General features: G+C 49.3%; 1 protein-coding gene across 1 annotated transcript in view; it reads right to left on the reverse strand.

Annotated features, from left to right (window-relative positions):
• Positions 1-6,237: 6,237 nt before the first annotated feature.
• The window catches only part of LOC144730381 (RING finger protein unkempt homolog), a 36,457-nt gene continuing 26,359 nt past the window's right edge, over positions 6,238-16,335 (reverse strand). Inside the window, exons 14-16 of the mRNA XM_078611170.1 lie at positions 15,802-15,959; positions 13,849-14,109; positions 6,238-13,480 (exon numbers count right to left, since the gene is read on the reverse strand). Of these exons, the coding sequence (XP_078467296.1) occupies positions 13,268-13,480; positions 13,849-14,109; positions 15,802-15,959 (632 nt within the window). The 3' untranslated portion in view covers positions 6,238-13,267. The remainder of the gene's footprint in view (positions 13,481-13,848; positions 14,110-15,801; positions 15,960-16,335) is intronic.

The raw sequence follows: 16,335 nt of genomic DNA on the forward strand, positions 1-16,335 counted from the left end.
GCTGCAGTGAGTACCTGGGGCACTGTGTCAGTACTTGCTGCAGTGAGTACCTGGGGCACTGTGTCAGTACTTGCTGCAGTGAGTTCCTGGGGCACTGTGTCAGTACTTGCTGTAGCGAGTTCCTGGAGCACTGTGTCAGTACTTGTTGTAGTGAGTTCCTGGGGCACTGTGTCAGTACTTGCTGCAGTGAGTACCTGGGGCACTGTGTCAGTACTTGCTGTAGTGAGTTCCTGGGGCACTGTGTCAGTACTTGTTGTAGTGAGTTCCTGGGGCACTGTGTCAGTACTTGCTGCAGTGAGTACCTGGGGCACTGTGTCAGTACTTGCTGTAGTGAGTACCTGGGGCACTGTGTCAGTACTTGTTGTAGTGAGTTCCTGGGGCACTGTGTCAGTACTTGCTGTAGTGAGTTCCTGGGGCACTGTGTCAGTACTTGCTGTAGCGAGTTCCTGGGGCACTGTGTCAGTACTTGTTGTGTGAGTACCTGGGGCACTGTGTCAATACTTGTTGTAGTGAGAACCTGGAGCACTGTGTCAGTACTTGTTGTGTGAGTACCTGGGGCACTGTGTCAGTACTTGTTGTGTGAGTACCTGGGGCACTGTGTCAGTACTTGCTGTAGTGAGTTCCTGGGGCACTGTGTCAGTACTTGTTGTAGTGAGTTCCTGGGGCACTGTGTCAGTACTTGTTGTAGCGAGTTCCTGGGGCACTGTGTCAGTACTTGTTGTAGTGAGTTCCTGGGGCACTGTGTCAGTACTTGTTGTAGTGAGTTCCTGGGGCACTGTGTCAGTACTTGCTGTAGTGAGTTCCTGGGGCACTGTGTCAGTACTTGCTGTAGTGAGTTCCTGGGGCACTGTGTCAGTACTTGCTGTAGTGAGTTCCTGGGGCACTGTGTCAGTACTTGCTGCAGTGAGTACCTGGGGCACTGTGTTAGTACTTGTTGTGTGAGTACCTGGGGCACTGTGTCAGTACTTGCTGTAGTGAGTTCCTGGGGCACTGTGTCAGTACTTGTTGTAGTGAGTTCCTGGGGCACTGTGTCAGTACTTGCTGTAGTGAGTTCCTGGGGCACTGTGTCAGTACTTGCTGTAGTGAGTTCCTGGGGCACTGTGTCAGTACTTGCTGTAGTGAGTTCCTGGGGCACTGTGTCAGTACTTGTTGTAGTGAGTTCCTGGGGCACTGTGTCAGTACTTGTTGTAGTGAGTTCCTGGGGCACCGTGTCAGTACTTGCTGTAGTGAGTTCCTGGGGCACTGTGTCAGTACTTGTTGTAGTGAGTTCCTGGGGCACTGTGTCAGTACTTGTTGCAGTGAGTTCCTGGGGCACTGTGTCAGTACTTGTTGTAGTGAGTTCCTGGGGCACTGTGTCAGTACTTGCTGTAGTGAGTTCCTGGGGCACTGTGTCAGTACTTGCTGTAGTGAGTTCCTGGGGCACTGTGTCAGTACTTGTTGTAGTGAGTTCCTGGGGCACTGTGTCAGTACTTGTTGTAGTGAGTTCCTGGGGCACCGTGTCAGTACTTGCTGTAGTGAGTTCCTGGGGCACTGTGTCAGTACTTGTTGTAGTGAGTTCCTGGGGCACTGTGTCAGTACTTGTTGCAGTGAGTTCCTGGGGCACTGTGTCAGTACTTGTTGTAGTGAGTTCCTGGGGCACTGTGTCAGTACTTGTTGTCGTGAGTTCCTGGGGCACTGTGTCAGTACTTGTTGTAGTGAGTACCTGGGGCACTGTGTCAGTACTTGTTGTCGTGAGTACCTGGGGCACTGTGTCAGTACTTGCTGTAGTGAGTTCCTGGGGCACTGTGTCAGTACTTGCTGCAGTGAGTACCTGGGGCACTGTGTCAGTACTTGTTGTAGCGAGTTCCTGGAGCACTGTGTCAGTACTTGCTGCAGTGAGTACCTGGGGCACTGTGTCAGTACTTGCTGTAGTGGGTACCTGGGGCACTGTGTCAGTACTTGCTGTAGTGAGTTCCTGGGGCACTGTGTCAGTACTTGCTGCAGTGAGTACCTGGGGCACTGTGTCAGTACTTGTTGTAGCGAGTTCCTGGAGCACTGTGTCAGTACTTGCTGCAGTGAGTACCTGGGGCACTGTGTCAGTACTTGCTGCAGTGAGTACCTGGGGCACTGTGTCAGTACTTGTTGTAGCGAGTTCCTGGAGCACTGTGTCAGTACTTGCTGCAGTGAGTACCTGGGGCACTGTGTCAGTACTTGCTGTAGTGGGTACCTGGGGCACTGTGTCAGTACTTGTTGTAGTGAGTTCCTGGGGCACTGTGTCAGTACTTGCTGCAGTGAGTACCTGGGGCACTGTGTCAGTACTTGTTGTAGTGAGTTCCTGGGGCACTGTGTCAGTACTTGTTGTAGTGAGTTCCTGGGGCACTGTGTCAGTACTTGCTGCAGTGAGTACCTGGGGCACTGTGTCAGTACTTGCTGTAGTGAGTTCCTGGGGCACTGTGTCAGTACTTGTTGTAGTGAGTTCCTGGGGCACTGTGTCAGTACTTGCTGCAGTGAGTACCTGGGGCACTGTGTCAGTACTTGTTGCAGTGAGTACCTGGGGCACTGTGTCAGTACTTGCTGCAGTGAGTACCTGGGGCACTGTGTCAGTACTTGTTGCAGTGAGTACCTGGGGCACTGTGTCAGTACTTGCTGTAGTGAGTTCCTGGAGCACTGTGTCAGTACTTGCTGTAGTGAGTTCCTGGGGCACTGTGTCAGTACTTGCTGTAGTGAGTTCCTGGGGCACTGTGTCAGTACTTGTTGTAGTGAGTTCCTGGGGCACTGTGTCAGTACTTGCTGTAGTGAGTTCCTGGGGCACTGTGTCAGTACTTGCTGTAGTGAGTTCCTGGGGCACTGTGTCAGTACTTGCTGTAGTGAGTTCCTGGGGCACTGTGTCAGTACTTGCTGTAGTGAGTTCCTGGGGCACTGTGTCAGTACTTGCTGTAGTGAGTTCCTGGGGCACTGTGTCAGTACTTGCTGTAGTGAGTTCCTGGGGCACTGTGTCAGTACTTGCTGTAGTGAGTTCCTGGGGCACTGTGTCAGTACTTGCTGTAGTGAGAACCTGGGGCACTGTGTCAGCGAGTACTTGAGACACGATTCCTTGCACAAGGTTTCTGTTTTGTGTTTTAACATCAAAGGCGTAGCTTGGATATTTTGCGCCCGGGGACGAACTATAAAATTGGCGCCCCCCCCCCCCCCCATTTAATCACATTTTCCTATTACATCGAATAAGGAATAACAATTTAAATTTTAATGAAACATTGTATTTAAAGAAGCAAATTTATAGAAATTATATTACATGGCGCACTCAGTCACTGTCGTAGACTGGTTGACAAGGTCTACAAAAATTCATTTTTCTTGATTTCACTGTCGCAAACTCGTCAATCACGTAATCAAAATCTGTTTTTTCCAATGTTTCTCTTTCAACGCTAAGAAGAGCAAGATCGCTGAGACGATCTTGTCCCATTGAAGCACGCAAATACGACAAAATAAGTTTCAATTTGCTGAACGACCGCTCACAGCTTGCACTTGAAACTGCTATTGTTAATCAAATTTGCAGTGAAATTCGCAAATTCGGAAATATGTTGTCTCCATAAAACACGATAAAACCAAGAAGATCCAAATGAGTTTCTGGTAGAACTTCATTCCGGTTACTGAGCAGCATTTTTCAATCTCCAATTTCTGTGAAAAGTTCGTGGCCATTGATGTCGGTGTCATAGAAATTTCCAAAATCTGTGCAATTTCGACGAATTGCATCGACATCTGTGTCGGATAGAAGAGTTTTGACGTCCAGCAGAAATCCAAATTGTGTTCAGGTTTTTTAGTCGTAAAAACCGTGTTGACATCTCCTGTTGAAGTCGATAAAATACGCTCTTCATAACGCGCACAATTTCTTCTTCTGCTGAAAGTCCTGCATCTCTTGCCAGTTATCCTGGCATTTTCCGACGTCGCCTAATTCTTCTGTCCACATCGATCCCCCAGGTTGTGCATCTTGTTTTGGCGTTTTCTACAGCAACTTGGCTCAAATCATCACGAAGCTTGACAAATTCGTGCTCCAAAGATTCAAGATCAGTTGCTGCTTCCTTGAAATTCATAGTAGGATCCTGTAAGCGCTTCTGAACACGATCAATTTTTCCAAGAATGACATTCCAGAAATTCAATAAAACTATGAAGTTAAAATTTTATACGCATGCCTGTAACTGTTCTGCATCACTTCTGGTTTCAGGCGTCATAGTTACGTCCTCCGATAATTTGTCTAGCAGCCCTAGTAGTTCATCCAGTCCTTCATAGATAGCTTTAACAGCTTCTGATCGTACACTCCAGCGTGTTTCACTCCCGCTTTACTGTGATGGGCACAGCTTTTTTTTAACTCTTCCCAACGAATTGTTGAACGAGAGAAAAACAAATATATACTTTCAACTGTTCCAAAAAACGTGACAATTGGATCCTGTTTAGCTGAGTGTATTCCTGCTAAGTTTAAGCTGTGGTTGTCACAGTTGACAAACAATGCTCTGTTATTTTTGTCACATATTCGTTGTTGAAGGCCGGATATATGCCCAGTCATCACAGCAGCATTGTCATAACATTGTGCTGCTAAATGAAGGCCACGCTATGTTGACGTATGTTGACGTGCGTGGGCTGCTCCGGCTGCTGCAGCCGCCTGGAGCGTGGTGTCACTAAGAAGAACTAAAAATAGGCCGCCACCAAAAAACAGGCCAGTGACTAAGGCTGAAATACTGTGCCTGTCTGTTGTTTGGGACGTTCTTCCATGTAAGTTCTTAATAGGCACGCGTACCAAAATGTAATTACATGACATGTAGGTTGTGTGTGGCGGGATATATTACTTTTAGGTTGAGGTGTAGATTTGTGCCGTAGTTTCAGGCTGACGCGCCCGCCGCAATAAGTTACAATGTAACGTTGTAAGCCTCATTTTGGCGCCCCTTTACCTTGGCGCCCGGGGGCATATGTACCCCCCTGCCCCCACCCCCCATAGCTACGCCTCTGTTTAACATCCTAACACCTGTTTTATTGCCAGAACGAGTGAAACGTCTTCCTACAAGTCGACAATGAACCGGACGCACGCTTGGCGAATTTCGCGATCGTTTATTCGTAACGGGGACATTGTCAGCTGTCTCAAAGCATGTAACACCACGATGGCGTCATACAAGGCACACCCAGAACACATCCAGAGCACATCCTAGCGTGTCACGAACTGTGGGGCATTTCGTAACATTCACCGCCATCATTGTATGCGAGACATTGCATTGTAGGAATGCCTAGCCGAAGGATAATGTTTGAAAGGAGCATTATTCGAGTCGATGACTACAATGTTTAGGCCATTGTGGACGAAGGCCTCCCCCACATGCCGTGCCGGTCATGGGGGTCGCTTTGACCATACTTCACCACAATGACCAGTGTGGGTTGAAGGGAATGTCCGGGGACATTCAGATATCACTCGCCACAAGATGTTAGCCATGGGTCGGAATCGAACTTGTGAGCCCCACAGGGTTCACAGCGTAGCGAGCCAAGCTGACCAATGCGGCCCTCTCCACTTCACCCACTCACAATTGGGTTGGGGTTATTAGCACCATCGCGAAAACTTTTGAATCCACAAACGGGAACGGAAGTTAAACGTTGCCCACTGACGACGAATCGTTTAAGTAAGAATGTTGATTCCAATTGAAACCTGCGATAACGTATATATAACGATCATTAAGAAGAGGTAAATACATTATAATACTAGAGTGAACTCTATATATTTAATGGCATTATATTAATGTATTCATATTGTCTACATACAAACAAAAAGATCATTTTCGGATAGAACCGTGTTAGGGATCATGTCCAACGTTTTGCTCCACCTACCGGAGAGCTTCTTCAGGAACCCAATTCCCCCATCGACACTACCTACTTGCAAAAGTTCCTAAAGACCCCAGCCCAGGCACCGAAACGTCGGACACCGTGCTGAACGTCCACACGGCAAACCCTGAAAACACCGGGAGGGCTAAGGCACTGCTGACGAGCGCTCACAATTCGTATGCAGGATCGAAAGTTTCACCAAAGCGCTGACAATAGTCCTGCTGCTGGGTGAAAATCTTCCTAATTTGAAAATTACACGCCCCGTTACTCGATTGGGATTCTACAAAGCAGCAAATCATTGCCACCGACTGGCAGCACTCATGCCCCGGGTCACTTTTGCAAATGACCCTCATCCCCTGGATCTCTTGGTTACACACAATCATCTTGAAAGACGACCCGTTCGTGTAATATAATAACGATTTTATTCATATCTAGAATGTAACGATAGTACAAAATGACGTAAAAAATTCAAAGTACTGTATTAAATTGAAATAGACATTAAAATCTGTAAATTTGAATATTACTAGTATATATATGTCAAAGAGTAAAAAAATCAATATCTATCTAAAACACCACGAGCGCAACTCTTACGCGTGGTCGATTTCCCATTCAGGGCCCACCAATGCGTTCCTATCAACCAGGCTCTCTTCCTTGAGCTCGGGAGCATCTCCAGACCTGCTTCGGGCAAGCGCGCGCACAATGCCCCTTTTTCCACCTGGCACATCCGAGCCGCGCCAGGGGAGGGGCCCACAACCGGGTACGGGACGCTTCTCCATACCGGCTATTTGCCGGAGCCGAAGCCAAAACCGCATCATTGCACCTCCGATGAGTGCACGGTTGGCAAAGTACGGCGCGAAAAAAGTTCAACGTACATACATTGCGGACATTATGCCGACCTCGCAAGACAGCTCGGGGGGCGGACCAGGGTCCTTGGGGATGGAATTAAATCAATGTGAGCGTGCGTTGCGGAGGTCGGTGGTTCGGCTCGGCTCGGAGTTCGCGCAGTGGAAGATCGGACACGCTGCCTCCTGAGATAGCACGGGCACGGCCCCACAGCGCCGCTCGCTTTAAGAGGTTATGAGAAGCAGGGCTATAGGACTTTTGACTTTGACTGGCGACTACAGCAGCGGGAGCACACACTTGGGGTTCCGGTTCGACCTGAAAATCCATTGAGATACTTTGGCCGAATATTGGGTCGAATACAAATTTGACAAATCAGACAATTACAAAAGGTCAAGCGATTTGCTTGTAATAGAAAAAAATCAGGTATTTTTTTACAGCCATTTTTCAAGTCCACAGCTGGATGAAGGCATCCACACGGTGTGGTCCTCGGCATTTTGTCTGACCACACTCAAAAACACGCCGGCCAGTGCAGCCCGTTCACATGTCACTCAACTCGCCACGATTCAGTTCACAGAAAACATTCCGTGTTTGTTGTTCTCTTGTGACCTGGTCAAGTCAGACCTAAGCTGTGCTCCCACCAGTAGCCACCTTCTGGCACAAATACTTGCACACACGCAGTGTATAAACATTTTTGGTGGTCTTCATTGCAAAAGAGGTTGTCTCAAAAGGTTTTTTTTTTGGTATAAATTTGGGTCACTTCAATTCGTTTAGATCAGTGCTTGGCAACCCGTGTGCCCGCGGCATATTCTCAATTTACAGCAAAGGAAAATGAACCTTCACCGTTGGGGACAGACGGAACTCTCCTCCACGCCGGTCAGCGGCCGATCCAGCCCCACCACCCCCCCCGTCCTCCCCTCCTCTCTCCACATCGGCCGCCAGCCACCACCCCCGGCCCTCTCAGCTGCCTCGACCTCGCGCAGTTCGGCAAAACGAATTCTTTAGGTTCAGCGCGCCGCGAAGATCAAGCAAACTCCGAACGTGGGAGCGCCGTGGACTGAAACGGGTTGACAAGCAACGATTTAGATGCAAGGAAGACCAAAGCGCTTGGTTACTGTGTAATACTGCTACATGTCGTGACACGGGCCGAGACCGAGCCAGGCTGCACGGGCATCACGAGTTGATTTACTGCAACCACTCGGTAACTCCATAGGCAAGATTTGTGCAATTACTACTCAATTATTAAAAACGTGATTTCCAATGGCCCAGTCATGGTTTAGTCTTTTGCAGGTGTCCATTGTAACAGAGAACTCTACTTCATTCGCTTTACCTCGCCTCATCTCGTACAAATCATTAACACACTCATCCCCACTTTCTAACGTACAACCCAACATCACTATTATATTACTGCTATTAGTATTAAAACTATAAATTCACGTATTTCTATTTGGTTATATAAAATACATTATTTATGTTATGCTCTAAAAAGTAATCAACATTTGTTAAATCGAACCATGAATAAACGTATACATATATCAATTCCATTATTTTATTGTTTTTACTCATTAAATAATGCATTAAGAATATTTCTATTTTAATAAAGATAAACAGTTAATATATTTTTTTCTTATCATCTTATCTAATATTATCTATTGCTTAACATAACTGTTTGGATGTGGTCCAAGAAAAAGGCACAGGGGAATGATGTTTTTACCAATGTCCGGTGGCACTCGCTGACAAGTGAGTGAAGAGAGCTTGCCACATGCCACGCAAATAAAATGCATCTCACAGCTCACCAAAGCCTTTGAATCGTCTACACTTCTTGGTGTGTTTTGTGCCTGCCATGCCGATTGTGAAGCAAGGCCGCCGTTGACCTGACCGCAGCGATTCATTACACTTTGCCGTCGTGCATTTTGGCTGGATGGGTTGGCTACTTAACAGCCTTTGCGGCGAGATTCAGGCAGTTGCAGAAGAAACCGTTTCTACTCGCGCAAGGCCAAGATGCCACTCGGTCCTGCACATTCGTCCATTTTCTATCAATACAGTAACTGCAGCGTACACACGTATCAATACATATAATTGTCTAGGAGATGGCCCTGCAATTCTTGTCACCATCCACAAAATGTCCAGGAAATGTTTCACGACGGCGGATGAAAAAAAAACATGAATTCTCTTACCATGGCACAGAAATCGGTAATCGAATCTTTGAGCAGACTTGGGCTTTAGCGACCAATGTTACGATTAGTACCCGACTTTCAGAACAGATCGCGCAAGTAAAGTGCGTGTCGTATACCCTCCTCCAGCCGACAGCCAGGTAAGGGAACAAAACGTGCTAGCTTATCGCTGCCGCAGCACCCCGGATGTGTTAGAGAGCGATACAGACGTATTTAACAATTGTGTACGTTTCGCTGCTGGTTACAAAGCACCAGCACCATCAGGCAGTTGCCAGGATTGTGGCCCTCCAACACAGCGGAGTGCTGAAGTAGAAAACAAGCTGCCACGTTGGTTCACGCGACAACTTCATTCATTGGCTTTGGTCGAGCGTCACCGCATCGCGAGGCGCTTTCATATGCGCTTCTGCGGGCCGTCTGGAATGCTCTTCCTTCCGATATTAGGAAGCCACTGAGAGCTATGGGCTTTAAAATCATCTAGATTGAAAACTAATTTCCTTACAACTGCCTTCTCTTTTCAATTTATCCTTCCCCCGGGCATCTCCGATTAGCACAGTGGGCTACGTACGGTGCGAAAGAAGTTAAACTTCACACATTTTTATTTTACGCGTTCTGACCACACATTTTTTTTTATTACGACTCAAACGAAGAGTCTCTTCACCCCCGCTGCTCGATCCGTGCGTCAGCCCTCCCATGACAGCGAGGGCCCCCCTTGCCTCATATTGATAATTGTTATTGTAAACATTACTTTAATATTGCTAAAATTCATTTAAAAACACATTACACGTTTTCATTAAGGTTTACTCGTCATTCTAAAATATATATTTTTCTGAATGTAATGGTTAAAAGGAATTACATGATCGTTGATATAAATTCAAATATGTATTATTAAGAAATGATTGGATGCATTCTAAAACAACTGGAATGAATAGGATCCAGACCAGAAATCATTGTGGGCCACTCATAAAAAAAAAAAATATTTCATCATCACCCTCCTACCTGCAAACCCTATTATCCACACAGGGTCAAGGAATTCACGATATCTGCGAACAATGCAAGAATAAACACCTGTATGTGTGTGGGGCTCCAAGCAATGGCTGCCCTGTTGGCACGCCTCTCTCTAGGTAACAAAAACAATCTACCAGGGCCACGACTCTACCCTTCCTCTTCCCTGCGGGGTGGAAGAACAAATTGCTGTTCTGTGAATTGCAGAAATGGGGCAAACAGAGCCCCCCCCCCCCCCACCAACCCACACTTTAGGATGCTGTTCAACACGATCGCCGTAACTGCCCTGCGTTAGTTATATGCAAACGACAGCTGACGCTCCCTCAACAATCCCCCCACCCCCACCCTTGCATTCTCGTTCATTCATTCAAAATAGCACATTCATTGGCTGGGAAGATCTTAATACAAAATACAAAGAGAGGACCCGAGAACTTGGGCAGTTTTTGGTGCCGGCTCACCGCCTGCCTGCTGCTGCCTCCCCGCGTCGTCTGCGGTTTCCTCCTCGTGCCCTCCGAGTCGTTCCCTCGCTTCGAGAGCGAACAAGCGAGCGAATACTGTGCGGCAGCATATCACAAGTTGAAATTATCATCATTATTTCTCCGCGGAAGAACTAAACGGCCGGAAGAAAGGTGACAGAATACAACGGCCGTACTTTCTCGTGCGAGCTCAAGACCGTTGTTTCATTACCGCACCGCGGCAGCAGCGGGGGGCAAGGGTCTCGAGGTGAAACAGCGGAGGCTCGGGGGAGCGCGCCAGAGCGGCGAGACCACAGCGCGGTGGCGCTAGTCTCACCACCGGAACAGCATTCGAGGAATTGCGTTTCGCATTAAATACTGTTAAGTGTTACAAGCAATACGGTGCCGACTGCGTTACTTTTAAGTGTTGTAGTTAAAAGAGACCTGCCAGTGCGTAGTATAGAGGAAAGGTTACAAACGCCCGTTTGCCACTGTACAGTAGTTCTATTTCATACTATGAAAAATTACGTCTAAAATATTGAATTTTTACAAAGTTGTGTGGATACGATTAGGAAATTCTCTCTCAAAGAGGACCCTCACTTCCATTGAACAGCCACCTATAATAGACTCCATTTAAAGTATACAACACAGACACACGTATCAACACACATCATGAATACATACAAGGTGTCAATAAGGGCATAATTAAGTCCGATTATATTGCATTAATAAAATTTCATACCTTTAGCGACACCCTGTGTATTGCTATTTAGCCTTAAACGAGGGGGGGGGGGGGTGACTAATGTGGATACTGCAAGAGATACTCGCTGACAGTGCAGCAGGTACCTCCAGGATCAGGGTTCAGCTCGCACTGCTGTTGCCTATGTGGAGAATTCCGCGCTGCATAGATGGCTCCTGTTCTATAATCACAGATGCAAATTAAAACGGAATGAGGGCCCGTGTCTAAATCATTAATACAGCAGAAGCTGGGAGGCCCAAACCCCTGCCCTCCCCTCTGGCCTGCGCAGCCCAGTCCAGCCCAGCAAGGAATATAGGCAAGCAGAGGGTGCCTGCGATGCATATAAAATAAAAAGCATTTAATAAGGCAAAAGTAGTAAAATATAACTAGGTGTGTGAAATAGTCATAAATACGAACAAGTTTTCATATTAATTAAAAAATCCCCTCGTCATCATGCACGCTCGAGTCGGCCATTCTTACTCTTGGTTACCACGACAATGACAAGATGCCCCCCCCCCCCCAATCCGTCAAAACTCGAGAGCGAGTCTCTTTGTGCAAAAACAAAACGTTAAAACGGAACAAACTTGAGATTTGCATTTACCAGGTACGACTTAATTCCCTCCGCGTGGCAGTCATTGTTAGATGACCGACGCCGGAGTGCGATCCTACTACTGTCTGCGAGAGAAACAGCACCGTTTAACCAACCTCTACATGAACACTTTTTCATCGAAAATAAAAGACACTTTTGCCACGCAGAATCTCTGTCATCGTCTCCCAGCTTGATGAAATAATATGTAGCCAAGAAAAATTAAAGTTAAGCAATGTCATATAGACCAAGTCCTCAAATGGCCATCGATCTGTAGCACTCGCATGATCTACAAACAAACATATATTATATATTTAAAATACGACAGTCCAAAGTGTTTGTTACATTGTATGCGGTTTGTCTAAGATCAACTGATGTATAACTCTTCATCTATAAGTACTGTGTGGGTGTTTGCACTGCATGGAAATGATTCTGCCGGATGAATAAACCAATGTTGCTCGTGGACTGAAGTCGAGAGCGATAATGCCGCGCTGTACACAACTCGTTGTCGTGATACAGATTCACAGTTCTATTCAAGAAATGATTTTTGTTTTTAACATTCGCTGAACGTAGCGCCCCCCCCCCCCTCCGCCCCAGTGGCTGGCTGGAGAGGGTCGCAGAAAAGGACGAATCTGAAAAACCCGTTACACGCAAGCAATCCGTCGCACGACTTGCGAGCTCCAGGAATCGGTGGAGCCCCCCGCCGATGCGAATTTACAGAACCGACATGTTTGCAACACCAACCCACGTGGATTTACCTGAAGCACAGCGAGACGGGAAACTTTCCGGCTTTGCGTGTGCGACTCGCACACTTAGTCTGCTCTCGTCAAGAGCCAGCAACTATGCTCACGCGCGCCTAGTAAAGTGCAAAAATAGTGTGACGAATTAACCTGCTGGCACCGCGGCCGCCACTCCGTCGGCCACCGCGGCCGCCTCGACAGCGAGAGGCTGGCGACTCGCGCGAGGACAGAACCAGCTCCTCCGTGACGTTGTGCTCAACTTCCGGGGGTGGAAAAAAACCCAAATAACACGTTTACGTTGAAGTGCTGCAAAAAAAATGACAACACTCCGCGCTTTGGCCAGTGACGAGGTGGATGCATTAATACATGCTACGGGAATTCATTTTAGTATTTTGCATCCGGCCACCATTAGTCCTTCACCCACAGCGTCACGCTTACACGAGACCTATACGAGTTTTGTGCCGCACGAACGAGGTTCGCACGCTGTGCATATTTGAAAACGAGGCAAGATTAGTTTTTGATTCAAACAGAGTCTCATCAACAACGCGTGCTCTGTGAACCTGGCACTTTGATGATGTTATTGGTGGGGGGGTGGGGGGTGAGAGAGCAGCCGCGTGAAACGTGGGGGCGCCAAGTATGACAAACACAAAGCTGCATCACCACGTGCACCGTCTGCTTCGGCTGAAGACGTAAAACACGACTGTCTTGAGAGCGTTGCGGACTTGGCGTGCGATTGGGAACCCACGCGCTGAAGACGACGCCTCTCGTTAAACGCGACGCGGCCCTTTAACCCGACCCCGGCGACCTCCGGACACAGCGGCCGCGGCGGCCACACGCGCGTTCACCCTTCGGCCGATTCCACCCGTTAATACGGCGACGTGGCAGCTTGGCCCTCGAGCTCAGCGGCCCCCGTCGCTGGCGGAGGAGGAGGACGTGGAGGAGGCGGAGGAGGTGCAGTGGTAGCCGAGGATGCGCGTGCGGCAGTAGGGGCACTCGAGAGAGCGGGGGGCGCACTCCTCGCACAGCACGTAGTGCTGGCACGGCCGCAGCACGGCCCTGCGGGGGCGCTCCTCGCAGGCCAGGCACTGCCGCGCCTGCTGCTCCTGCATCGCCTGCGAGAAACATGCGAACACACACAGGCACACAACGCAATTGCTGCTGTGCAGGTTCTTGCGGTGCCGCCGTCCGTACTGCTCCTCCCTCGACAGAACCACGCATTGGCACTTAGCTGCCGAACATAAAATAGCTGCCGTACGCAAGGCAAGAATAGAATAGCGCTCTTTCCCTCGTGCTTTTGGGTCATGCCGCGTGTCGCTCCACGTGCTGGAAGCGCGTTCGGGAAGAAGCTCAACGACGCACGGCAACAACCCAAAAGCGTCCCCCTCTGGAGGAGGACCCCCACGTGACCCGTCTCTCCTGGAACGCCCCGGCAGACGCCGGCTCCCTTCAAAATCGCTCGTCACCCCCCACCGCCACGTACTTTCTCCAGCAGCTCCAGGTCGACCTCCAGCCGCGTCTTGAGAGCGCGCATGGCGGGCAGCGACAGCATCTCCACGTCGGCGACGGCGTGGCGCGGGGCGGCTCGAGTCCCGGCACGCGCGCCGCCGAGCGGGGACGCGCCGGGCACGCCGAGGTGGGCCCCTCGCTCCCGCGGCGGCACGGCCTGCGGCTCGCCGTTGCCCGCCCGCGCCGTGCTCTGCGCCTCCTCCGCCGCCGCCTGACGCCGCCAAGCATCGTAGCTCTGCGGGAGAGAGACGCGCAAGCAGGAGGCGGCGTTGAACCCACGACACCCTGGATGTGCGTGTGGGTGGGTGGTTGGAGGAGCAGAAAGGCAAACGGAAGCAGAGGAAGAAGATGGAATGATGTGGAAAGCCTGCGGGAGGGAGAGGAAAGTGTGTGGGCACATAGAGAGGTGTAGGGAGGCTAAGGAATGTGCAGGAAGAGGTGTAGGGAGGCTAAGGAATGTGCAGGAAGAGGTGGAGGGATGTGCAGGGAGATGGCGAGCGGTGTAAGGAGGATCAGAGAGACCTCCAATCAGCGCGATTGGCTACGCACAGTGCGAAAGACGTTCAACGTATATGGTAATACATGGTAAGAGAGTGAGAATAAGAAAATTGGTATAAGTGTGCAAAGATGGAAGGAGGTAAAGGGAGGAGCAGGTAAGTGCACTGCATCATAGTTTGGTACAGGGACCCATACGGAGGAAGACCGCACACGGGAAAACGAATTTACAGGTGCCATGGGAAGACAGGAAAATACAGGAGGAAGAGAGAAACACACTTAAGATTCTCAGGAGGCACAAGGAAGCACGCGGAGGGAGGGAGAGGTATGGGGGGGACGAGAAGCTGGGGGACTTTGGAGGAGTACACGAGGCACACCTGCAAGAGGACAGGCTTTGACAACATCAACAACAGTCGCCATTAGCCAATAAGTATGATGTTGAACTTCGCACCGTATGTAGCCAAACATTCTAATCAGAGGTGTGGGGGAAGGATAAATTGGACACAAAAAGCAGTTCTAAATAAATTCGTTTTCAATCTACATTTAAAAGTGCATAGCTCCTGTGGATTCCTAAAATCGGAAAGAAGAGCGTTCCAGACGGTCGCAGAAGCGCATCTGAAAGCGTGCAAAGCGGTGACCATCTTTGTTCGATGGCCAGCCAAAAGCCACCGCTGCGAGGACGACCGGAGCTGGCAGTGATGATGATTTATGCTCCTTGACAAAGTCAGCAAGGTATTGTGGTTCATTTGTGGAAAGCAATTTGTGTGTAGTAAGTGTGACCATATAAGTGATGGCGACATCACAACAGTGCTTATAGCGAGGGCTCGGTGCACTTGGAGGTCACGTGAAGTGGCCTCAAAATCTCGCTTCTAAATGTCACGGGACACACCGAGGAGCAATGGGTGAACCGCCAGACCGGCGGTGGCTACGCTGCTGCACGCGGCTACCTGTAACCCAGTGCTGTGAAGGCAGCAGCGAGGGATGGTGGATGACCGCACTGATGTCGTGAAGCTCCCTTCCCGTGGGCGTCCAGGAGGTGCCGTACCCTGGCTCGCCAGAAGGCAGTACAGAAAGCGGACTAATTGCCATCCGTTTCCATCTGTATGGGGATAGAGCGTGCTGCCCCCTCGTGTGCGTGGGTTTTCTCTGGGCGTTTTCTAACATTTACAAACTCATTAAGTGGCTGAAAACATCTTCAAATAAAAACCCAATGCAGGACCCCTCCTGATAGAGTACGATGACTTGGTTGTGGCTCTCCCGGATAAATAAGCAAAAAAAACTAAAAACCACCGAATGAAATGACCGAGTCTGGCGAAATACCTCGGCGTAGGGTCAGACGGGAACACTGTGATGGCGAGTCGCGAGAAGGCATCTCCGTCAACGTGGGATGCACACAGCGGCCGGGAGGGGGCATACAACACGGGGAAGTCACCGTTTGGGGTTGGTGCCACAGTTCCTGAGAGGCGTCGCTCAGCCTCGGCTGCTGCTGCTGCTGCTGCTGCATGATGGTCACCCCCGCGGGCCCGGCACAGAACCTCGAGCTCAGCGGCCCACCCGTTGCAAATTGCTTCCAGCCGCCCGCCCCGTTGGCTGCGAGATGGAGGATGCGAGTGACACAGACGAAAAAACAAATCACATCTTTAGCTGCCGGGATAAAGAGCACTCTGTTAGAGAGTTCCTGCTCCGGCCAGTGGAGTGTGCGTATTACCGTTCCGTGCATGAATGTACTGTACGTCACTCAGATTGTAAATCTTGTCGATTTGCTCTACAACACACCGGTGTACTGTACTAGTAACCAATTGGCACGTTTTGATTATGTGACAAACCTTACTAATTGTCTGTGTCGGGTAGTGGTGGGTTTAACGACACATTTATATATACGTGATCTAACTGAAAAAAAAACTGTATTAAAGATGTTGAGCTTCTTTCACAACGTACGCAGCCAACCGTGATAATTGGAGGTGCG

The sequence above is a fragment of the Lampetra planeri genome, chromosome 35 (genome assembly GCF_965212315.1).
Source record: "Lampetra planeri chromosome 35, kcLamPlan1.2.h2, whole genome shotgun sequence".
NCBI lineage: Eukaryota > Metazoa > Chordata > Hyperoartia > Petromyzontiformes > Petromyzontidae > Lampetra > Lampetra planeri.